This window comes from Rhinatrema bivittatum, chromosome 4, assembly GCF_901001135.1.
Source record: "Rhinatrema bivittatum chromosome 4, aRhiBiv1.1, whole genome shotgun sequence".
NCBI classification, from domain to species: domain Eukaryota; kingdom Metazoa; phylum Chordata; class Amphibia; order Gymnophiona; family Rhinatrematidae; genus Rhinatrema; species Rhinatrema bivittatum.
This window is the reverse complement of record NC_042618.1, coordinates 331,921,145-331,945,687: the sequence shown is the minus strand read 5'-3', so window position 1 is coordinate 331,945,687 and position 24,543 is coordinate 331,921,145. Positions and strand designations below refer to the sequence as shown.

Here is a 24,543-nt window from a genome sequence, read left to right as displayed (position 1 = left end):
AGATGAATATTGCTACTTCTCATAGATAATTGAAAAGCAACACAAAAATACACAAAAAGGGACAATTTTCCTTTAACATTACTGGGAAGTGCTTCAAACCCCCCCTCAAATCGTATTCCTTGGACTTCCAAGCTCTGTTATGATAGGTCCCTCACAATACTGCTCTCTCTCCTAAACCAACAGTATTAAAGATACTGGCAAAGAACATCTCTTACTGAGCACAATGGCAGAATTCCAAGGATCAGTCACATGGATTCTTGAACTACTACAAAACATCCATTGTGAAAACCTTCCACCCTCCTTCCCCCTGACAAGCGGAAACTGCTGTACTCATGACTGTCTTAGCTTTCTGAAGAAAGAGGTTTTTAGTTTTTGTGTTTTGTTTTGACGACAGTGAACCAGCACAACAGCTTTTAAAAATGCAAACAGCAGTTGGGGGAAAGACATGCACGCAAGATACTTGATCACATCTATCACTGAACGATCAACGCTAATGCAGATTTAAGAGCAAATGTAAAAATATAAGCTTAACTCGACCTAGACAATGAAGTCTGCCCTTCAAAATCTTGTATCAATAGGGCAACAGAAGCCAAAGACCACCTTAGAGTCAATTTTCAAAAACCTGCTGAGTGGGTAAAAAAGTTATATTAAGCCAAATTTTCATATGAACCTAAACAGCTAGATTTAGGCCTGCTCTATTTCTACTCAGTTAACCAGCTAAATTAACCTGCTAACATCGGCACTAACCAGCTACGTTCCATCCCCAACTTAAAGGGATGGGGTCAGATCCCTGGTTAACTAGCTAAGTTTAAGCAACTTGCACACTGACAGTTAAAATTTAGCTAGTTAGAGGGCGGCCAATTTTAGCCAGTGAGGTTTAACAAGCTAACTTTCAGGCATTTGTAAACTTTTAAAAAAGGCCTCCCCCTCCTTTGTGAATGTAAAGTACTCATTTACCAATATACCAACCGGGTACATGTGACATCTGCATACCATCACAACTCTTCACTTAATGGTCATTTTGACACGTTTTACTGAATATATTTACTAGAATGGTAACATTATTTCAGTTTGGTTCAAAGTACAATTTGGTTGCTATGAGAGAGATCCCAAGGATGCCTCATCACCCTTCTCCCTCAACAAATCCTCAACCTTCAAAGTATGATCTTCGGTGAAGAAGCATGTTTCCATGTCATCCAACACATTCTGCTCCAGACAGCCCACCATGGAGCTTACTATTTGAAACTGCACACAGTGGCTTTAGTGATGTTGACTTTCGTTCGGGAAACTTAGAAAATACTTAGACAAGGCATACCAAAGTGAACCTTAACCAGCATGTTAGAAGTCCAGGCTTGCATTATGCTACCCAACCCCATGACCACTTGTCAGCAAAAAAGAGTACATAGCTAGCCAGAGCATATGCTGGACATCCCAAGTTTTCTAGTTCATATGCACTACATAGATACTTACAAGGAAATATAAGGCCCAAGGATGGTTTTACTTGATACGTCCACTCTAGCAATAGTCTACGAACATAATAATAGTATTATTATAATACTATATGTGGACTTTTGCCCTGTTCGCTGACCTTACTGATATATGTTTGTTCCTACTGAATTGATTGTAAAGCCTGTTGCTAAATTTTTTGTTCAATGTGAATCGAGGTGATGTTTTGTAACGTGCCGCGGTATATAAAAATCCTTCAAATAAATAAATAAATAAAATAAAGACATGCACATATGAAGGTACGTACGAGTGGCCGGTTGCTGGGATGAAGTATATACAGCAATGTACTCTGGAATCTGGGATCCGTTTCTTTCTATTGATATTAATCTCCTCCTGTAGGTATTTCTCGTATTGGTCATTGATGAACTTCATAATAGGCTGCCAACTGCAGAAAAGATGGAACCAAAGTTATATCTTTGAAAGCTGGTGGAAACTCAACACACCAGCGTACAGACAAGGAACATTCCAACAGCAAGAGGACCACATGGCTGGGAAACCCAATGACTAAGGTATAAAGTTGGATCACTGCCTTGCCTTTTAAAGCAGCAGTGCCTCCTAAGCATTATAAAAACTAAAATTTTATGGTAAGCAGAAAAGCATGGGGGAATGGGAAATAAAGAAAGCACCCAAAATGAAGAAGAACCTAGTTAGCTTGTCCTCTGAAAGACTGCGGAAATACTACAGCCCACTGCACATGATTTAACCAATGACTTAATTGCTGAAATAGGGGTATGAGTTTAAAACAGAAATACAGATGATGGCAATTAACAACCAAAGGCCCATTTGGACTGCCCATTTCCCTTAAATACTTCAATACCATATGGCCTATAGGATCTCAAGTCTTCACGTTTGCTTTCCCACCTTTAACAATCTTCTTTGTCGATCCCATACGTTCTTGAATACAGTTATATTTTTTACTCCCATCCTTACTGGAAGGCAGCGTCATTGAGGGCTGGTATTAGGGAGGGAGGCAGGGGGAAGCAGGGCAAAGGCCCCAACATCACAAAGGGCATCCTTAGTGAAGCTGAGTAATATTTATTTATTCATTTATTTTTAATTTTTATATACCGATGTTCCTGTAAAGAATACATATCGCACCAATATCAATGAAGCAGAGCGTCAGGGCATCTGGCAATAGCTGGGTTCACCCCTTAGTTTCTACCCTGGATCCTAGTAAGTAACTAGTTCATTGTAACTTTCATTTGATGTAAACCGGTTTGATGTAAACCGGTACGATAAGACATGGTCTTGAGCATCGGTATATTAAAAAGAATTAAATAAATAAATAAGTAGTCTCTGCCCTGGATCCACGTATCCATCTCTAAAGAAATGCCAGAGATTAAATTTTAAAAATATTCCATTGCAACCTTATAGTTTCCTACTTGCTGCAAATATTGTTCCTAAATCAGAGGCACTGATATATTCACCATCACTAGCGTATGGCCTCTGCTATTACTGGCATCAGTAGCATGGGATCTTCTTGGAGTTTGGGTATTTGCCAGGTTCTTGTGGCCTGGTTTGGATCCTGTTGGAAACAGGATGCTGGACCCTTGGTCTGACCCAGCATGGCAATTTCTTATGTTATCATCACTATCCTGTTGAATAATAAGCAACTTTAGCAGGTATACAACTTACAGGGCCACAATTTGGTGTATGCAAAACCAATAGAGTGTTAACCCACACAAACAAACAAAACTTTACGTATAACTAGGAAGTGCATTTCTGTTCTTTACTGTGCTAACATTTCCAAGCTATTTGAAAACTTGGGCTAGAGTAATAAAAAATATAAACCATTTATGCATTATTCAACTGAGGTTAATAAATAAATAAATAAATAAATAAATAAATAAAGAGTGGCATGGAAAAGCAGCCTTAGTGGTTACAGCAGCAGGCTGAGAACCATGGAAACCAGAGTTCAAATCCTTTTCCCACTAACACTCCTTGAGCAAGTCACTTCACCCTCCATTGCCTCAGGTACCACTTAGATTATAAGCCCTCTGGGGCGGGGAAGAAAAAATACCACCTGAATTGTAACTAGTCTAGCTCAGATTTGGAAAGACAAGTAATCAAATCCAAAACCTGATGGAGACTTGGCCCGACAGGTCACTGGACTGGCAGTGCTGCACACTAGGGGTTTTGCAAGCCAAAAAAAAAATAAAAATGTTTTCATTTAGTTAGGAGCAGGGAGGTTACTATCTGAATTATCTGTTATTTAAAGGGCATTTTGTTTTAGATTTTTGGCAAATAACACGGACTTCAGAATAAGTGCAAACCAAAAATGATAGAAAATAGAACCATTTTATCTTTTTTTTTTTTGTTTAAATGACATGAAACGATGTAGTTGTTGACATTGTCCATATTATTTCAAATGGAGGCACATCCCCCTACTGCACATAAGTACATGAAGAACTCCCATTTCTGGGCCAGGACTGTGCTGCAGAGGCAGCATTTCACAGCTTCTGGGGAGAGCAAGACCCAGCAATCACTCAATGCGAACGCTCACAGGGTCCACTTTACCACGTTCTGCAGGGAACCACAGTCTGTGGCCATGGACCATCACTGCAGTGGACTGGGAAAAATTAATTAGATAGGGATATAAAAAAAGAAAGGTAGTGCAAGAAGCAAGCACACACCAAAAATTTAAATATAGATTGCAGAACTCAATTATTTGAAGCTGGCCATGAACCCTGCGCTATGGATTCTCCCTCTTTTGTGAAACAGATAAACCTTGTGCGTTGATCTTTAACCTGGCCACACATACCCTTCCTAGCCCCTGAAGCACACCAAGATCGTCGAAACGCTGACAGGGTCGGGCAAATTTCCCTTGTGCAGGACACTATCGCTTCAAATTATAGAACAGTATGCTGATGCTTCAAAAACAAAATTATACATAAATACACTTGTCCTGGCCAAGTGTTTGGATTACAATGATTGTTTGCAGTTTAAAACAATTTTATTAGCATTTAAAAGGAAAAAAATAGTAACATTTGTTTCAAAAAAAGAAAAAATTATTATCCTATTGGTGCAATGACCTGGCTATAGGTGTTGCCACATTGTGGCTATAACCTTTACATTCATTGCACAGGACAAACTTTCTCTGCCATGGAGGTAATTTTTCTCCCTTTGTTCAGGTATTGTGTGTAATGCCCAGAGTTTGACAGAAGCTGCTATGGCTGCCCACAGAGGAAAGCCATTGCCAGCTCATGTCTAGAGAGAGAGAAATCACTGATCCAGACCTAGCAAGAGACACTGCTACCTGCCTGGAAACATGTGATAAGACTAGTTAAAAATAGGGAAAGCAAGGAGGCTGGAGAAGGGAAACGTGCTAAAGGGAAAAATAAGCAAAAAAGTGACCGAGTTTGTTTACCATATACAGGCTTCTCCATAGACAGCAGGAGGTATTAGCCATGATGTGGGGACTTCGTCATCCAATGGCACTGAATGGAAACCTCTCTAGCTCAGTTAAGTTTTTCTACTGAGCATGTGTGGGAGTTGCTGCGTGTGCTGCCTCGTGGGCCCCCTCAGTCAATTTTAGAGCTTAGCTTTAGCTAGGCAGTCAACTCTCCAAGGGAGGCGGATGAGTATTAAGCATGGCTAATTCATTCTGCTGCCCATAGAGAATCCCATTCATCATGTTAAATTTGCTTTCTCTGTTGACAAGCAGAGCTAAATTAGCCGTAACACTTGGGGAGTGTCAAACTGAGGGTTGCGTAACTGAGCACTTACAATCAGCAGCCTGGACTCCTGTGGAACGTGGACTATTGGATGAACAGAATGCACAGAATACTGCTTGCCCAAAGTTACCGTCCCTTCTTGAAAGATTGTCCAGACAATAGTGGGATGTGAAGGTGTGAGCTGACGACAAAGTTGCAGCTTTGCAGATGTCTTCAGTGGAGACAGCTCTTAGGTAAATCACTGAATTAGCCATGGCTCTTACATAACAGAATCTGTAATATGAAGGTGACCCAGAATACAATGCACAATATAGTCCACTAGCCAGATAGATAAAGGGTATTTGGCAACAGCCATGACCAGTCTGTTAGGATCATAGGAAACAAAGAATTATAAAAATTTGTAAATAAAAAAAATAGTTGACAAGTCTGTTGATGCAGTTGAGTAATAGGCTAAGGCCCTTTCACAGTCAAGTAAATGGAAAGCCTTCTCTCCTTAATGCACAAGGTCTTGCATTAAACAAACAAAAAATAAAAACACAAATAAACATACAAAACAAAAAAAAACCTAAACACAAACCATGGACAAAACAATAGCTTGATTCAAATTAAAACACAGAAACCACTTAGTCCTGGGGGAATCCTACGCTACTGTGGAATGCAGAATTTCCACAGATTTCCCCTTTCGTGCAGATTTTCACATTTACTTTGCAGAATTTGCTGCTTCCGGGCCTCACCCTTGCTCAGACCTCGAATGCAGGCAGGACTGTGACAAAAAGGGCTCCGTGAGCCTGCCGGAAGAGGAGGGGCTGTAACTATCGGATTCCGCAATCCCAGAAGTATGGGCCAGGCTTGCGGGCGGCAGCGCAGCACTGATTATTGCCGAGCTCCGTGAGCCTGTCTGAAGAGTTGGGTTGGGGGCCTTTGCGAACATGGCACAACCATGCAGCTTGAAGATTGCAAACCACCGTTTCCCAATCAGTGCATATTATTCCTGCACTATGAGAAAGAGATAAATAAACGGCTGTAAAGTGGGGGGAAGCAGAAGGGGGAAGAGAAAAGGGAAGGGGAAGTAGACAGAAACAGGAATTGTGGTCAACCGAATGTCATCTCCTGCGGCCGAGGGGCCAGTCTTGCAGCTCTTATCACAAGACCTGTCCTGTGGCAGCAGGAGATGTTTGTTTATTTATTTAGAGGATTTTATATACTGATGAACGTTGGGAACATCTCATTGGTTTACATGAAACAACATATAGCTAACTGTTAAACGTGATGACTCTTGCTGCTGCACATGCCACAATCCGGCAGACCACCACCTTGAAGTAGAGAGAGAGGACCCAGGAACTGCCAGCAGACCTCATCCTACTGGCAGCTGAACAGGCCCAGGCCCTTGGAGAGAGTCCATGTGTGCTATAATCGGTGTGTGGGGGTAGGTAGGTGTCTGCCTGGGAACCTGAGAGTGTGTGTGTGTGTGTGATTGCATATTGTGGGAGTGAGAGAGTATGTGTATATGAGACTGAGAGACTAATTGATTCTCAAATGAAGGTGGTAAACATTTTCTGTACAGGTTGATACTTTCTGCCATAAGGAAATCACTAAGTACCTGATTTACCCATTGGAGAACTTGTGTTCAAGTGAATCATTGAGACCAAATGGACTGCTGCCGCTATGTGCCCAAGGACAAGGATTCCTTGGTCTGGAACTTGATCTCATTGCAACGAGTTCTGGACCAGCACTCGAAGGCAAATCGCCCTGATGGGAAGAATTCTCTCTCCTCCAATAAGTCTATTCATGCCCCAATGGACTTGATTCTCTGGGAAGGGACGAGGTTCAACTTGGCAAAGCTGATTATAATACCTAGCGACTGAAGTTGCAAGATAAATCTTCTGCAAGCAGTTTAGTATCCTCACTTGAGAAGGTTCCATCACCAGCCAGTCACATCCAGGTAAGGGAATACACAAATCCCCTAATGACAGTGTGTTGTCACTACAAACAGGCATTTCAAGCTGACAGGCTGAAGGGGAGAACCTTGTATTCATAGTGAGATTTTCCCCCCTGCAAATATAAGGTATTTCCAGTGAGAAGGGTGGATAAGGACGTGACCATATACAACCTTCAGGATCCAGGGTGCAAATGCAATGTCCCACTTGAAGGGTAGGCTGGTGTAGAGAGTGCTCATCTTGAACTCGCTCGTAACTAAACAGTTCCAGGTATGGGAAAACCTGAATCCCCTCACGGTGTGCTGTACTACTGCAAGGCATCTGGTGAAGACTCCAGATGCTGCCATAGAAAATATTTTATTGATAATGAGAAGAATCCACCTTGAAGCGAAGGTAGTGCCAGTGGAAAGGGACGGATGGGTATATAAGCATATGCATCTTTCAGATCAAGAGCATATTTCATTCCCCTTTCTGGATTTAGGGGAAAATAAATGCTGACAGGCCTCAAGTCCAGAATGGGCCTCAATCCACTAGATTTCTCAGGGATGAGGAAATATTGTGAGTAGAAGCAGTGTCCATATTGGATCATCAGGACTGGCTCTAATTGCCCATTGCTGGAGGAGTGACTGTACTTCCAGAAGAAGTTGTGACAAGTGAGACAGATCTGGGATGAAAATTGAGTAGTGTGGAAAGGATGGTATCATGAGAAACAGAAACAGTATCCAGATTCCATGATCTTGAAGACCCAGCAGTCCTTTGTTAACTGGCACCATGAATCCAAGGTGGTCTGGATTCTAAACCACCCCCCCCCCCCCCACTGAGATAAAATAAAAAATTGAGCCTAGGTTTACGTGGGTCTATTGAGTTGTTTTAAGTTGACAGCACTCGTTTTGGTGAGGCCTGGCCAGAAGTGGTTGCTGTCATCGAGCCAGAAGGGGCAGAAGGCAGTACTGTTGAAAAGGATGGAATGGGTTTCTCTGAAAGAATATAAGATATGCCGTATTGGGTCAGACTAAAGGTCATTCAAGCCCAATATCCTGTTTCCAACAGTGGCCAATCCAAGTCACAATGGGATCTATGTAATATTTGGCTAGTACCCAAAATTATAAAGATCCAAGCCACTAATGCTGGTAATAAGCAGTGGCTATTCCTTATTGATTAATAGCAGTTTACGGACTTTTCCATGAACTTTTTAAAACCCAGCTACACTAACTGTCTTAACCATATCCTCTGGCAATGAATTCCAGAGCTTAACCGTGTGCAGAGTGAAAAAGAATTTTGTCTGATTTTTAATGTGCTACTTGCTACCTTCATGGAATGCCCCCAGTCTATTATCTGGAAGAGTAAATAGATTCACGTTTACCCTTTCGAGTCCTTTCATGATTCTGTATACCTCTATCATACCCCCCCCCCCTTCAACCGTTTCTTCCCCAAGCTGAACAGCCCTAACCTGTTTAGCCTTTCCTCATAGGGGAGCCATTCCATACCCTTTATTATTTTGGTCACCCTCCTCTGTACTTTCTCCAGAGCTACTATATCTATCTTTTTTGAGATGTGGTTCCAGTATGGTGTCTTGTATGAAAAAGGAGCATCTCTATGAAGGCAGCTACTCAGGAGCCAACAAGAGGGATTGGAAGGCCACATTCTGTTCCTTTATTTGAGCAATCGTTCTCTGAGCTTTTCACCAAAAGTCTGTCCCCCGGACAGGAAGGTCTGCTAACTTGTATATGGCTTCCCAGATGTTACTTGTCCTAACCAACTTGACTAGCTCTGACAGAGGCTGCTGAGGTATGCAAGATGGAATCAAACAATTCATAAACAGAATGTAGAAAGTAGCTTATGAATTTTTGCACATCTAAAAGCAGTTTGGGGTAATATGTATCATCATTCACAAGTTTAAGAAAATGCTTTAGTTTTTTTAAACTGGCAAGTAGAGATATGAGCTGTAAGCGTGGACTTCTGAAATATTCTTTCCAAAACTATTTTGCAGCCTATGGTCTCTGCCTGGAGGTCAAATGGAACAAATTCTTATCTTTTTCACCTTTTTTAGGGCAGACTTACCAATGGATTGGGGAGGAAGTTGGAGAACTCTGAAACCCAGTAACCTCTAAACTCTGTATTTGGAGATCTAGTTTTCTGGCCCTAGGAACACCAGGAGTTTCTCACATTCTCATTTGTAACAGGTTCCGAATGTCATGGGTTGGAAAAGCTGTCTGTTCCAATGTCATGTCTAGAATTTGGAGGAGACCAAAGCCTTCCAAATTGGGGAGTCTTTATCCTTACGTACATTGACACCCAGTCTCGTTCCCATTTTTACCCCACAAATTTTGAGTAGGTAAGATTTTCCTGAGGCAAAAGTATGAACAGGAATACTTGTAGAACCCCTTTTCTAAATCTAATAGCGAAGGTTCATTAATTTAGGACCCTAATGATGAAGCTAGCAACTCAGGAGGTGGGGGGGTGTCTCCCAGTTGCCCTAGAGGGAAGCACCCTCATCTGCCACCTCTGAATTTGATTCTATTGCAATTGAGTGGGAAATTGAAGAACCTTTACCAAGGGTTGAGATGTGTTACTATCTACAGGTGAAACTGGGACTTCAATTTGAAGGACTGCCATAGCGAAGGTGGAGAGGAAAGGATAGATAGTTGCTTCCATCTCCCTAGTCAAAGAGCTAAAGAAGTTCTTCACTATATCTGCAATCTGGTGTGTTCTCTGCCCTGCTGTAGGAGGTAGAACATCCTCTTCTGAGACAAGAATGGGTTCCTGTTCAACAGGAGTTCTATTGGAGAACAGTGGCACTATAGAGCTTACCAGATCCAGTGCCTCCAGATGGAAGCTATCCACTACAATTGTGAAAACAAATCACCTTCAAGCTCCTGATCTAGGATAACCAACTTACAGCTGTGCAAGTAATGTGGTAAGATGACTTTTCCCAAGCTCAGTGCATTGATTGTGGCAGTAGAGGAGGCTACTACTACGATGGAATCAAATGTTTGGAACTTCCAGAGGCCTCCCTTGAGCTGCTTTGATGAAGCCAGTCCTGAACTGAGTTATTCCATCGATTTATATATCGACTGCATCAGGATGTTTTATTCTGGAAGAAGCCCTGACGCCATATGTTCTTGTGCTATGTATCTATGATCGTGCGATGCACCGTGATGCATCGAAGCATCAGGGTGCATTGACAGAGCATGAGCCCCATTCACAAGGGCTCTGAATAGCCATGCATAGAGTGCACTGGTATACCATGTGCCAACAGTATCAATGCCTACTGCGTCAGCGACGCCAATGCACTGTGTGTTGACTGTGCCAATACGCCCAGCTTTGAGAATTTATGCTTCTTTGACGCAGGCCGGCCAGTTCATCGCAACTCCATAGCTTTGGCCTGTGCCAATGGAGAAGTCTCTGAGGCGCTCCTGCTCAACTCCCTTCCCGGCAAGGCGAGAAGAGATTTTGCTGCAACTCAGACAAGATTTAGGACTCTTCAATTTGACTAGGATTGGGACATCTGTCCGCATGGGTATCAGTTTTCCTGATTGAGATCCAGCCCCAGGCATTGATAGCACAGCTCGTGGCCATCCATGAGGGATATTACCTTGCCAAAGATGCAACTTTTGGAATTGCTGATGATAGATTTCTTTTTGTCAGACCTTTTGAGGAAGCAAGAGAAAATATATTTTTTTGTAGCATTGAGAAGTGCTAATGTGGGTGTTGCAGAGGCAGTGAGGCAACTGAAGGCAAATACTGAAGAAAAATACTGAAGTCTTAGAAGTTTAGAGAAAATGTATCTGGAGAGCTAAAAGCTCTACTAGCTAGTAGAGAGGAGTCTGGTGCCACTGGATGACAACACCCACATTTCATGACTAGTTCAGCCTGCTTAATTGGCAGAAAAAAAAAAAAGGTAGCGCGAGAGTATATGCCTGTAAAGCTTGAATAAAAAAATGCGGCAGGGTTCATGAAGCAGCGTGCACGTTCAGTAGTAAACCTTTTACTAAGCTAAAGAGATGGTGTCACCTGATGACATCACCCAATATCATAACTAATTCAGCCCTATTTGTTGAAGGAAAAAAAAAAAAAAAAAAAACTTGGATTGAGAAAAAAAAAGTCTCTCTAGAATGTAAAAAATATTTTGGCAGGCTATTCAAGTTTTTCTGAAAATTTCCAGCCTTGTTTAGGTGAGCAAGGGCTGTGCAACAGCATGCCGACATTCACGTCACAAAAAGAAAAGCTCTCTTTTACAGAATCACCTATTCTTAGGTTTTATTTTTGAAGATCTAAGTGTTTGGACTACAGATAGAAGCCCATAGTTGTATAAAAGAAAAAAAAATAGGTATGTCACTGTTGTATTTAATATACCAGCATTACAGGAAAAAAAATATTTTTTTTTGTCAGAGGCTATTGGACATCCTTATGTTTAGCATCTATATTGTGCCAAATCTCCACATCCCAGAACTAAAGAATGACTGTCCAGCAGACTTATGTACTGCTCTTTTAATCTACATATTTTATCTTCTTGAATCAATCGAGCTCAGCTTACTCCCTAATGCCACGTTTTGGCTGCGTCATTATCACTAAACTGAACTACCTACAGTTTTGTTACCAGAGCCAAGCCTTTACCCAGCTGGTTAAATTAATCCTGGCAGGCAGATAAAAACTGAGTTGGGGGGTTGGGAAAAAAATAATTTCTGGGATCCAGCAGGCTCGGCAGGTCTGCTACAGTACATGTAATATTGCGGACCAATGCTGCTACCTTTACTTTTCCCTGCAGTCCTGCTTACTCAACACCAAGAACCATCCCATTTCCATACACTTTGACTATGTGAGCTTATCCTTGGTTTGATAGCAAACTATATAATCTTTTGGTCAGGGGCACAAGAGGGCAGAAAGAGGAGAATGAGAAGCCTAAAATAAAACCAGCAATTATTTAAAACAAAAAAACTAAAGCAGTTCAATTCAAAAGAGCAGATTTCTCTTAGCTCTCCTCCCCTCCCCTCTCACCAGTTCTCATTGTTGATGTGGTCCCCGAACCCTGGCGTGTCAATGACTGTGAGCTTCATTCGCACTCCTTTCTCCTCGATATCTGGAAAGGACAAAAAGAGGCTGGAGTCAGACAGAGGAGAACCACATAGCCTAGAAGTTAGCCCCTACCGTTTTTCTGTTCTCCATCCCACGAGCTCCAGGCACAGAACATATTTATTTTATTTAACATTTTTATATACCAGGATTCATGCAAAATTTACATATCATCTCGGTTTACATTGTAACTGAAAAACAGGCATGTAAGAAAGCCATTACATAGAACAGTGAATAAAACTTGGAACAGAAAAAGAGGGGAAAAAACTCACATTTATATTATAAGGCGCATAATTATATTATAAGAGACATGTGTCCAAGACACGGAAATAGATCCTTTCCCCTGCGCACAGAGTTCAGCGCTGCTGGAAAGGATTGGAGGCTTTGTTGTTTAAAATAAAACAGCACCACGCGCCCAAATATGTCCGATGCCACAAGAATCTGTGGCTGGAAGAAAGTCCAAGATCTTAGGAGCATAACCTCCTTCCCAGCACATCTGGGCCCAAATTTAATTTTTAAACGTATATTTTCTTAGCAGTAACCAGAAGAAAGGGAACCCCTCCCCCAAAAAAACTACCAGTAATTGTACATGAAAAAGTCGAATTGGGGGGAGGGAATGGGGAGACAGCAAAACCCACAAAGCTTGCGCCCGAGTTTCATGACTGTCAGATTAACTCCTGAAGAATCAGAGTGTCTTCCGTGAACTCAAAGGCCACACTTCTCAGTAGCCAACGAGAAGTTTCTTCTTTTCTCCCTTATTCATGCTGCTGTAATTTGCCAAGTGAAAGGCACGTTATGCTGACAGAGGGAATGTCTTACTCGGCACAGCAGTGAACCTCACCGCACAATATAACCTGATCTACACTGGCCCCCACCATTGCAATTACGGGGGTATATAAAAATGGAGAGAAATGGGCATCGCTCCCAGGTTCCTGCAGCAGCCCAAAGGATAGGGGTCTGTGGTGAAAGTTTGAAACTTCCTCTGCAGCAGTCAGGTGGCACCTGCACACATTTGCATATTAAACGTTAGTTTTATAAAGTAAAATACAAATTAATGTTTTCTGACATTTCCCCATGTCTCTGATTAATTTATTTGGTTCTCTTGGGGACGGGGAGGATGAGGAAGAGAAATAGTTTACTCTCACACCATCTCCTGTCGACAATCCCCTCTCATTCACACACACACACACACACACACGCCTCAACCCCTGATCTGATCACTCACACCCCTCACCTCTGATCCACTTACATTCTGCATCCCCCTTCCAATGCTTTTACTTACTAGAACCTCCCTCCCCCCCTAGCTTTTCTAGCCTCAGATCCTGGTTTAATACTAGGACAGCAGCAGCGCCGCACCACAGGCCACATCCTTCTCCCGTGCTGCTCAGGGCCAGAGTGTTGCGTTTTCAACACTCAGCGCAGCACTACAGTGACCCTAACAGTTAATTTTGGTCCTGAGTGGCAGAGGACGGCGACATAGTCAGGGGATGCCGTGTTGCCTGCGTCCTCTTCTCCTAGCACCAAGCCAAGATCTGTGCAGGGGAGGAGGAGGAGGGAAAAAACGTGCCGACTGCTGCTTTGACTTGGCCCCCAGTCTCACCACAGTGATTCCATGGGGACTGGCCAATTCTGCAGCCCTTACTGCAGCACTTCAGAAGTCCCTAAAAATAGATTACTGGCCACAGTAACTAGCATGTAGATGTAGAAGAGAAGAAAATATTACCTGCCAACAAATCATTAAGTTCCTCTTTACTCCCAAAATAAGTTTTCTAAATTTTTTTCCTTTTTTTTGGGGAGGTAGGGGTGGGTAATTTTATTTATTTATTTTTTTACAGTGATTCTAGAGTTTTTGTTTTTCTGTTTGTGTCACTAGTGTCTGAGACAACTCCATTTCTCTTCAAGGCATCTGCAGTATCCCTGCACCTCTCTCTCTAGTCTTAGCTTATCCTATTGCCACTTAACTCCCAGATTCTCCTGCAGATATGTTGAGAAAAAAAAAAAAGTGTTTTTAGACAGGTTTGTGGGGGGTTTTTTTATTTCATTTAGGTACAAAATGCTTCAGCCTGTCTTCAAAGTTGGTCTCTTAACTTTTATCACATCCTACCAACCAACACAATTGTCTTCTGCATAAGAAACCCGGCTCTCCAAGCAGAGGCAGTAACAAAATAAGCACATTCCCTGGGACACAGAGCCTCTTATAGTACTCACTCACCATGTGTGACAGATTTGATTTCAATTGTTTTGGGGATCCGTTCTTCTGAGGTTGGCTGCACCGATTTCCTACTGACTTTGGATTTGAAAAGGGTGTTTATTAATGTGGATTTTCCCAAACCACTCTGACCTGAAAGAAAACAGCAGGCAAGAGACAATATTAGAGCCGTTAAAAATTGTTAACGTCAACACCAATACTATTTGCTTTCTTCCTCTACTGATCATTCTAGTGGTGTCCCAGGAATGTGGTGCATCAATCGGCCACAAATTTCTAATTTATGCCTTTGCTGTTAGGAAAAATCTGAGTAGGAAAGAACTGACAACCCAAGAGTGCAAACAAAACAAAACCATCCAGTCCACTTAGGCCGAATGGACATATTCTAACCCTTCAAGGAGCCCAATATTAAAAATGCACACATCATTTTGCGTGCGTGTGTACATATATATACACATCCCATCCCAGTGAGCTCTTGGGCACAGACAAGAGGCCCATGACCCCCTGTGGTTTCCACACAGGGGGAGATAGTCTGAGGATCTTAGTATTTTCTTCACACCCCATTCCAGTCACACTGAAGATCACACTCCTAACCAACAACTGCTGTTCAAAATGAAAATCTTTACTGCAAACGGGTGGCAGGACACAAATCCAAAGTAAGTACACCGGTGAGTAGTGCACCACAAGTAAAGTCCAAAAAAAGGAACAAAATAAACCCAGTGTCACCTTTTTTTTTTTTTTTTACACATACTTTCCCAAACAGATACATTTTTGGGGAAGGTACCCTTCCTCCCTGGGCCATGCCAATACCATTTCGGGAGGCAGATCTTCTCGTCCTCTGTTCTCAGTTACCACACAGGAAGCTTCCTTCTGAACTCTTTCAGGCCCATGCAATATCATGCACTAAGGTTAACCTGTGGTTGGACGTGCGTTTTGGACACGCGCCCATAACCCCTGACACAATAAGGGGATCAGCACGTCCAAAACACCTGTCCAAACCAGTGCATAGCTAATAGCGCTCATCATGTGTACATGCCATGTACACGTGATATAAAAAGATAACCATGCACCCAATGAGCACATTTTAACCCTCAAAAATTAACAGCCCGGAGCTGGCATTAAGTCTTGAGGCACCCCAAAACCTAAAGATTGTGACTTAATATAGTCGCGATATTAAGTCAGAGGAACCACAGAAACCAACATTAAAAAAAAAACAAAAAAAACCCAAGTCTTCACGGCAGTCAGGTTAGGAAAACAGAAGCTCAATTTACGAATATCCATTTTCCTAACCCATGGCTGCGCACAGCCATGTCTCCTGGTCACCTGATGCCATGGACATGATAGGGTGCGCACAATTTCTCCCTAACACGTCCTTTTTAGCGCGGCGGCTCGTTTGTCTATTGCATCGAGCGCCCAAGAGAGGCGAATGTGCTTGCAGTAAAAAAAAAAATAAATAAATAAATAAAAATGGGTGCCCGGTTTGGACGCATGTGCACTTTATTGCATTGGTGTTTATTAAGTTATGTACTTCTGTAGAATTTTTCTCAAGGAAGCACCTCTCCGATACCCCCAAAGAATCATTCTAGACTCCCCCTGCTGCTGAAATGATCCCTTCTTCACACTCAGGAGCTCCCACAAACAGTTGTGGAGGCCCAGGATTTCGCCAATCCTGGATTTAACTCCAGATTACTCCTCTGTTCCAAGGCTGACTCATGTCATCCAGACCAACTCCCTGCCATCACATGGGTGCAGGGGGTTTTATACACACACACACACAACCCCTCCCAATGGGAAGTGGTACAACTCCCTAACACACCTCACCAAGGGACAAGGTCGCTGCGACCTATGGTCAGTCACTCTCTGCTGCAAAGTAGACCTGATGAAGCCACTGCTGCTAGTAAGAGGGAGATTTTGGCACCCCCTCACACACACACACTTCTTTGGAATAAAATGTACTTATGTTATTATGAGTTGCATCCTTGAGTCTGTATCTTTTTCGTGGCCTAGCCTTCATTCGTTTTTGTCATGTTCATGTTTATAAGCACCAGTGTAAAATCTGCACAGGGCTCTAATAAATAGATTTATTTAGTTTTGAACTCTTTGGAAGTGCTCAGACATAGCTGCTGCCACCATTGTGAAACAGAATATCCTCCGGGTTTTAACTGGCAAAGAGTTATGTGAAAATAGCATTTGCTGATACAGGTAGGTTAAGCACAGTCACTGTCAGCACTAGGGATTACTGTTTTCCGGGGGTTCCTATTCCGGCGCAGACAAGAAGGAAATCTAGTATCACCAAACCAAGGCTTTCAAACATTAAAGAAATGGAGAACCTCTTGCACCTTGAGACTTTTCAGGCAAAAAGTTGTTTTTGAGATGCAGCAGCACCTCTGACTTGCGTCAAAATTAAAAATAAATAAATAAATAAAATAGAAAGGACAATTCTTACTGCAGCCAAGGAAAACCACCACTAGGGCACATTTTATATAAAAAAAAACAACCCACACTTATTTTTTGCATAAGCTGGAAGCTGAGAAGACTATCCATGAGCCCTTGGTCGCACTCTTCTTCCGTCATGATTTCCCCTTGTTCTTGGGCACCACCAATACGATACTGCTTCAAAAGCAGAAGTCAAAAGCCCATGAGTGCAGGAAATAGGGAGACCAGGGCCTTTCGAGGAATTTCTTTGCCTCTCAGTCTTGAATGAAAGCTTCTCTCCCCCCCCCCCCCCCAGGAACAGGACAGTTGATTTGGGGGTAGGGGTGGGAATGAGGAGGGAGATGGGAGAGGCCTGATGCCTCAACTCCATACCTACAGCACAGGCTGCCCTCCCACTCAAGGCAAACATGAGGAGGAACTGCTGCTTTTAGTTTTAGCAAAATGACATAACAGATTAAGTATGTGCTGTTTGTTTGTTTTCCCCTTCATGTTCAGGTGCATGCCACATCACCAAAGTATTTATTTAATTAAAGCCTTTTGCATGAAAAATCCTTTCTATTGCCCTCAGAATCCAAATTCTACTACTTAAAACCTCATTTTCAATCAAAACCAGGTCAGAGAAAACTGCCACAGAACTTCAGGGTAACAAAAAAAAAAAAAAAAGGTGAAAATCTCAGACACATAGAAGTCAATATTCAAAAACCATTTAAATGGGTAACTCACAAATTATTCGTCTAAATGGCAAGATAAGTAGTTAAGTGTCTGAATATTCCTATCTGGCTACTATTTAACCAGATAAAAAAAGGGGCATTCCGGGGGGGGGGGGGGGGGGGGAGGTTATTCGGCTAATTTAGCTTAACATCACATGTATGCAGCTAAGGTAGCTGGGTAACTTTAGACCTGCTTCCAAGCGGGTCTAAAGTTATCTGGCCTTGTGTGGTAGGATAAAGGGCTATAGGGCTATTTAACTAGACTTCTTTAAAAGATAGATATCCACCAGGAAGCACTGTTGTCAAAAAACAAAAACCGGCCTGCTCCTCCATCCCCTCACCCACAGGGATATTATGTGGTGTCACTGCCCCCATGTCCCCCGATCCTCCCCATTCCCCCCCAATACCTTATTTTTCCCTGCCGTGAGCAAGGGACCCATGTTTATCCTGCTGCATCCAGTGCTGGACATGTAGCTGGATAACCTTAGGCTAGTATATTCAGCAGGATGTTTATCCTGCTGAATGTGCAAGACTAGTTATCCGGCTAGGATAATTTGTCCACTGAATGGTCTACTGAATATTGGCCTCTATGTAGACACTAGAAAAGAAAGTGTAACCGACACAATTGATTTCTAAGGGTCAAATCTCCAGTTTCCATGCAGATATTCCTAGTACTAAGTAATGACAAAAAATTAAACACAGTATAGATATGCAAATAAAAACTGAAGCTTAATATTTTGTTAAGAAGATGGGGCATTGGGGACAGGAATCTATGGAGCTGCAGTTTTGATTTCTCCACGTAAAATCAGTAATAAAGAGTCCACAGCAGCAATAGACTGTGTTGAAACCAGGCCTGTTCCTGACGGGGAGTCATCCGTAACCCTAAACCAGGGCACATATGTGAATCCCAACCACCATGTTCTAGTTATCTGGTACTGCAACTGAAGGATCCAATTCCAGCATCTCACGTTCAAAGAGCAGGTTCCTGAAGACGAGCCAGTTCTGAACTCCCCCCCCCCCCCCGAGCACCTACTAATTCACACTATGATGATCAAATGTACTACTGTCACCAGGGGGTGGCCTTAGGGGAGGTGGCAAGCAGGGTAACCACCCTAGACCCACACTCACAGGGGAGCCCCCAGCTTTTGCTGCTTTGGATGAAAAGAAGGGTAGGACTAGGATGCTATGATCTGCACATATATACACAAAAGGTGCGTAGAGAGATGTGAAAGCCTAGGGGGGAAAACCCCCCAAAATTCAGGACACATCTGCACGCCTATCAAGCCCCCCACCGAAGGTCAGAAGTAGAAAAACTGGAAATGTTGCAAAATTTCCAATTTTCCCCACTTCTAGCCTTTGAAGCGGACGGAAGAAACAGCCCCTTCCCTCCCCTTGCTTGCAGGTCTTCACATCTCTAAGAGGCACATGAAATAGCAATCTCTGAGACGCACACTCCTCCTCCACCCTCCTCCAATCCCCTATGTTCTAGAAGCCTCCTGCCCATGCCCTGTCCCCCTGTATTCACACCCTATAGGGCAGGGAGAAGCAAGACTGTTGCGTTTTCAAGATTATACACATTGAATATTCATGAGATGTATTTGCAAGCACATTATTATGGATATGCTGAAAACCTGGATCTGCTTGAGACACGAGTACTGGAGTTGCTTTCTCCTTGCCTTAAGGCCTGCCGGTCCTGCATGTCAAAGCTAGCATCCAGCCTTGACAATTTTAATTTTAAAAGAAAGTGCCAGATCATATTAAAAAAAAAAAAAAAAAAAGAAGAAAAGTTACACAAAATCTATTTAGTAAAGTTTGCATGAGTTAAGAATTCCAGACAGCATGTTACACAGATACAGTGATTTCAACAGAGCTGGCAGATAAGCCAGTCTCCACAAGGACTGTCCTTGGTAGGAACAGACAAAAAGATCACTGTTTGACCTCAGGCTGTATACATTTAATATCTGGAGGCCGTACAGATTAAGCTTGCATATCACTGCACTCACTCCTTGAGCAGCAGGACACGGACAGTCTCTTCCCAGTACATAGCTTCTTTATTCCTAGAAGCACACTTTGCTATTTGGTCAACCAATCTGTCCAAAAAATGATGCTGCAAAGCTTCTGCTATAGTATTTGTCTGTTATGAGGGAGAATTTTGAGAGCAAGAAATGGGTACTTTAATTTCTCTGGACAAAGACCAGGGATGAAGTTAAACACATGAAGTACCTGTTTAAAAAACTGCACATTAGATTTCCTCAGTTATAATTAAACTTATCTGGGGGGGTCCAATGCAGTAAAGCATTTCCCCCCTCTATGGACACAAAGCTATGCCCGTAGTTAGAACACTGTTGTAGAAAGGGGGCTTTTACAAAACTGCTCACCCAGTGTCCAGACAGAAGTGGGCACCTACAGATGTTCTTGTGGGCGGGGTTTAGAATTACACACACACACTTTTGTTTTCAAAAACAGATGCATTTGTCTGGGGGAGGGGGGGGGAGAACACACAAAAAAAAAAAAAAAAAAGCTATGCACACACATTAGCAGGTGAAACACGCATGAGTAATTTTTGCGGGGTAAATCTCCAAAGTATGCAACACACTTTTGTTTTCAAAACTGGAGTAAAGTCATAGCCGCAGACAGTTTTAAATTTACCTGCCCCCCCTCCCTTTGGGGACCAATTTCCAAATCCATTTCCACAGATAAAACAGCATTTTGAAAATTGCCCACCCTCCATGTGTGTAAAATTGTGGGCGGTGTTAGATTATGTGCACAAAATTTTACCCACCTTGTTCAAAGGCGCTCCTGCATACAGGCTTAGGCTGGGGGAAAGGCAATGAAGTGCGCAGGTTTGTTTTGGCTGGAAGACATGCTTGCAGAGAAAGCGGGCAAAGGTACTTTTTCCTGGCACAATAATAGAATAAAACTACACGCACAGCTCTGCTTTGTTTACAGACAGAAACCCTGTGGGGATAAACTACCCGTGGAGCTTACACCAATGCAAACAGTTTGATTATTTTCTTGATGTATCTATTTTGATTTGAAAACAATCTCTTTCTCTATCCATATACGTGGAATTACAGCAACCAATCAAGACTCCTAGTGGATCATCTTCATAAGCAGGGCCGTGAAACTGCATCAAATGACGACCGTCCATCCAAAAAGCAAACTCTTGGTAATAGACTGTAGTCCCTCCCCTAGTTGTAGCTATGAAGGCAGGAGCACATTCAGTACCAGGGTTTAGTCCATACACAGTCCCACTAAACCCTGGCATGAATTTTCTGAAGGGGAGGGAAGTGAGGCAGGCAAGACTTTTCTGTGGGTCTAAGCTCAAACTGTCTCTGTACTGGTGAGAGCCAATAAACACACGAGTCGTTATTCAAACCCCAAAAAAAAAAAAAAAAAAAAAAGTTACTGCTCCAACTTTAAGGGGAAGTTAACTGGCACCAGGTACATGTTCTTCTTGTAACTGCCATTATCATATCGATAATTAAAATCCTAATTAATCTGCATCTGTGGTCCCTTAATCTCTTCCTAGGGGTCCCCAAGAGTTCTGCCAAAAGTTGCTTGAAAGGTATTTGATTGTCCCTCCCGATGCAGCCTTCGCGGTCACCGTGTCGGGGGACATTTACATATTCTAAGCCGACTGATTTATTTGAAAAACTTTGGAGTTCCGCATCAATTAATAAAGTGAATGATTCTTCCATGAAATAACTTCGTAAGAACTTCTAGTGTTCATGGCTCCTACTCTTGTGCCATCATTAAAACCTTTCAGGTATCTGAAGGCCTGTATCATATCTCCCCTCTTCCAGGGTATGCATATGCAGATTCTTCAGCCTCTCCTCATAGATCTCATACAGTCCCCACACCATTTTGGTCGCTCTTCTCTGGACTGCTCCATCCTGACTTTGCTCTTTTTAAGATATAGACTCCAGAATTAAATAAATACAGTACTCCAAGTGAGGCCTCACCAAGGACCTGGGTCAAGGGCATTATCACCTCCTTTTTCTTACTGGTTATTCCTCTTCTCTATGCAGTCCACCATTCTTCTGGCTTTAGCTAATCGCCTTGTCACATTGCTTCACCATCTTCAGACACTATATCCCCAAGATCCCTCTCTTGGTCTGTGCACTTCAATTTTTCATCCTCGGTCCTCATACAGCTCTTTTGAATTACGACACCCCAGATGCATGACTCTGCACTTCTTGGCATTGAATCCCAGCTGCCAAATCTGTAAGCTGAATTCCAGAGCGAATGAAAAATAATTTTCTTTGATTTGTTTTAAATGAGCTACTTGCTAACTTCATGGAGTGTCCCCTGGTCCCATCATCTGAGAGAGTAAAAAACTGATTTACTTTAACTTGTTCTAATCCTTTCATGATTTTGTAAACATCTATCATATCCCCCCCCCCCCCAGTCGTCTCTTCTCCAAACTGAACAGCCCTAACTTCTTTAGCCTTTCCTCATAGGGCAGCCGGTCCATGCCCCTTATTTTGGTCGCCCTTCTCTGCACTCTCTCCAGTGCAGCTATATAAAAAAAAAAAGTCAGATTTGTCTGACAGGGCCTTCCCCCTGGTGAATCCATGCTGCCTTGGGTCCAGCCACCCACCAGATTTTTAGACAGTTCACTATCCTTTCCCTTCAGCAGTCTCCGCATTAATTTTCCCACCGCCAAGGTGAGGCTAACCGGTCTGTAGTTTCCGGTCTTCTCTCCGCTACCACTCTTGTGAGGAGAGACCATCACTGCTCTTCTCCAATCCTGCGGCACCACTCACGTTTTCAGGGATCTATTGAATAGATCCTTCAGTGGACCCTGCCAGCACATCTCTGAGCTCTCAGTATCCTGGGGGTGTATCTCATCCGGCCCCATGGCCTTGTCCACCTCCTTTCATACATTCTCTTCTGTAAATGGAGCTTTGTCTACTCCATCCCCATCTATGGTCTTATTAACCAGCAACGGTCCTTCTCCAGGGTCTTCTTTAGTGAATACTGAACTGAAGTATTTAATATTTAGAATTATACCCTCGCATGGGATCTATTCCCATTTGTAATGGAACCCATGAGAGAGGGCATAATAATCTGGTGCTCACTAATGGTGGTAATTTCTCTAATGTTCGGGCAGGGGCTCACATGAGCACCAGTGATCAGACTGTATGGTTCGATTTTGGGAATAGGACACAGAAGTCCCACAAGAGCTGCTTTGAGGGATATTTTAGGACATGCGTGTCAGGAATGAGGGGCAAGACAAAAAAACTCATTAGGGCACAGTGCAAAAAAAAAAAAAAAAGTTTAGCCATCTATAACAAAAAAAAAAAAAAAGTTAAATTTATTTTGTATTTGATAGGTTTACCAAGTAGCAGAGGTGTGCTAAGGTGGGTTGATCTGCCCTGGATAGCAATAGGGGAGAAGAGTGCCATTGCTGCCGGCAGGAAGGTTCTGCGGCAATGCGGAACAGTGACGTGGCAGAGGAAACCCCATCAACAAAAGCAAGGAGCTGCAGTGGGAGAGGCCAGAGGTGCCGCCAGCATTTCCTGGAACTGGTGCGGTGGCAAAGAACAGGCCTAGCACTGCCTCCGGCATTCCAGGAGAAGCCATGCGGTGTCGCTGGCAGCCAAACAAGGGAGAGACTGGCCCTGTGAGAGTAAGTGCCAGTGTACGAGTTGTGTGCATGGGGGTGAGTGTGTGTGTGTATACGAGGGTTTTTGGGTGGGTGTTTGCATGTGTGTGTCTGTACAAGAGGGTGTATAAGATGATGCCTGTACGCGTATGAGACAGCAAGTGTATAGAACTGTGCGTGTGCGCACCTGTGGGTGCATATGTGTGAGAGGGTGCCTGTATGTGGGGGTGAGAGAGAGGAAGCATGTGTGTGTCTTACACACACACACACTTCCTGTCTCTCACCAAGCACATGTGTGTGTGTTTGAGAGAGAGGGAGTATATTGTGTGTGTGCATATGTGCCCCCAGTCATAAGATGACATATGGAGAGTGGGAGATTTTTTAAATCCTTATTAATTTTAATTGGGTGCTATTTGATGTCTGCTGTTCTGAAATATTTTATAGATGTTTAGGACATTTTAAAATTATATATTGGGGGTGCCAAAGTAGTATCTGCCCCAGGTGCCAAATATTCTAGGTACGCCTCTGCCAAACAGACAAACTTTTGAGCTCCTTTTAGAAAACTAAGCACATAACACGAACAACTTCTGTCAACATTCCCAAGCTGCAGCATCATGTTTCATTTATAGATACCTGGGTCCTCTCTCCCAACCCTTCCCATTTAGCTCAGCCATTGCAGTGACAACTCTTGTCCAGCAGCTCTCCATCAGGTCTCCTACCGAAGCCCAATTAACCTGTACCCTGAGCTTAAACAGTGGGCGTCATACTGCTGAGGGAGGAGGAAGTCCCAGCCATCATCGCACAAGCCTCTGCCTGCCCCAGGAGAAATCACAGTGTGCAGGATTCAAACCCAGATCTCCCAGAAGGACAGATTTCTGTCCAAGAAAGTTCTATAAATATTTTCATTAAACTCTCTCATTGGCTTAACACTGCCTTCACTCCTCTTCCATAACAGGCCAAGCTCAAAAAAAAAAAAAAAGGAAGATGTCACAATGCAGAGCGGCTATGAATCTTCCATTGTTTAGTTCTCTCTTCATTAGAGCTGCTGACCCGGTCTCTCTAGTTATATTTCAAATGCCTTTTTTTTTTTTATGGTTTTGCTCTCTTTCTTCAAAAACATTTTTCAGTTCCAATAGGTGTTTCAGTGAAGGGCTTGGAAGTTAAAATGTCTTGTTCTCTCCACAATATGTTCCTCTCAATAAATTTTAAATCTGACGCCACTCTGTTGTCTTCCTCGGCCAAATAGTTCTTGGCATATCCTTCCGTCCCTGTAGCTAGGTCAACGAACAGACTGTTCATCAGCAGTGATTACACGATTAGCGTTGTCCTCTCAGATTGCAGGGACACAAAAGAAAGTGGCCTAGGATCATTGTCTTATTAAAGTATCATT

At 42.9% G+C, this 24,543-nt stretch overlaps 1 protein-coding gene across 7 annotated transcripts in view; it reads right to left on the bottom strand.

Annotated features, from left to right (window-relative positions):
* The window catches only part of SEPTIN9 (septin 9), a 612,883-nt gene that overhangs the window by 60,083 nt on the left and 528,257 nt on the right, over window positions 1-24,543 (bottom strand). For all 7 annotated transcript variants that reach the window (XM_029600381.1, XM_029600383.1, XM_029600382.1 and 4 more), the window contains 3 exons: window positions 14,403-14,531; window positions 12,116-12,197; window positions 1,754-1,891 (listed from right to left, as the gene is read on the bottom strand). In XM_029600381.1, the coding sequence (XP_029456241.1) occupies window positions 1,754-1,891; window positions 12,116-12,197; window positions 14,403-14,531 (349 nt within the window). The remainder of the gene's footprint in view (window positions 1-1,753; window positions 1,892-12,115; window positions 12,198-14,402; window positions 14,532-24,543) is intronic.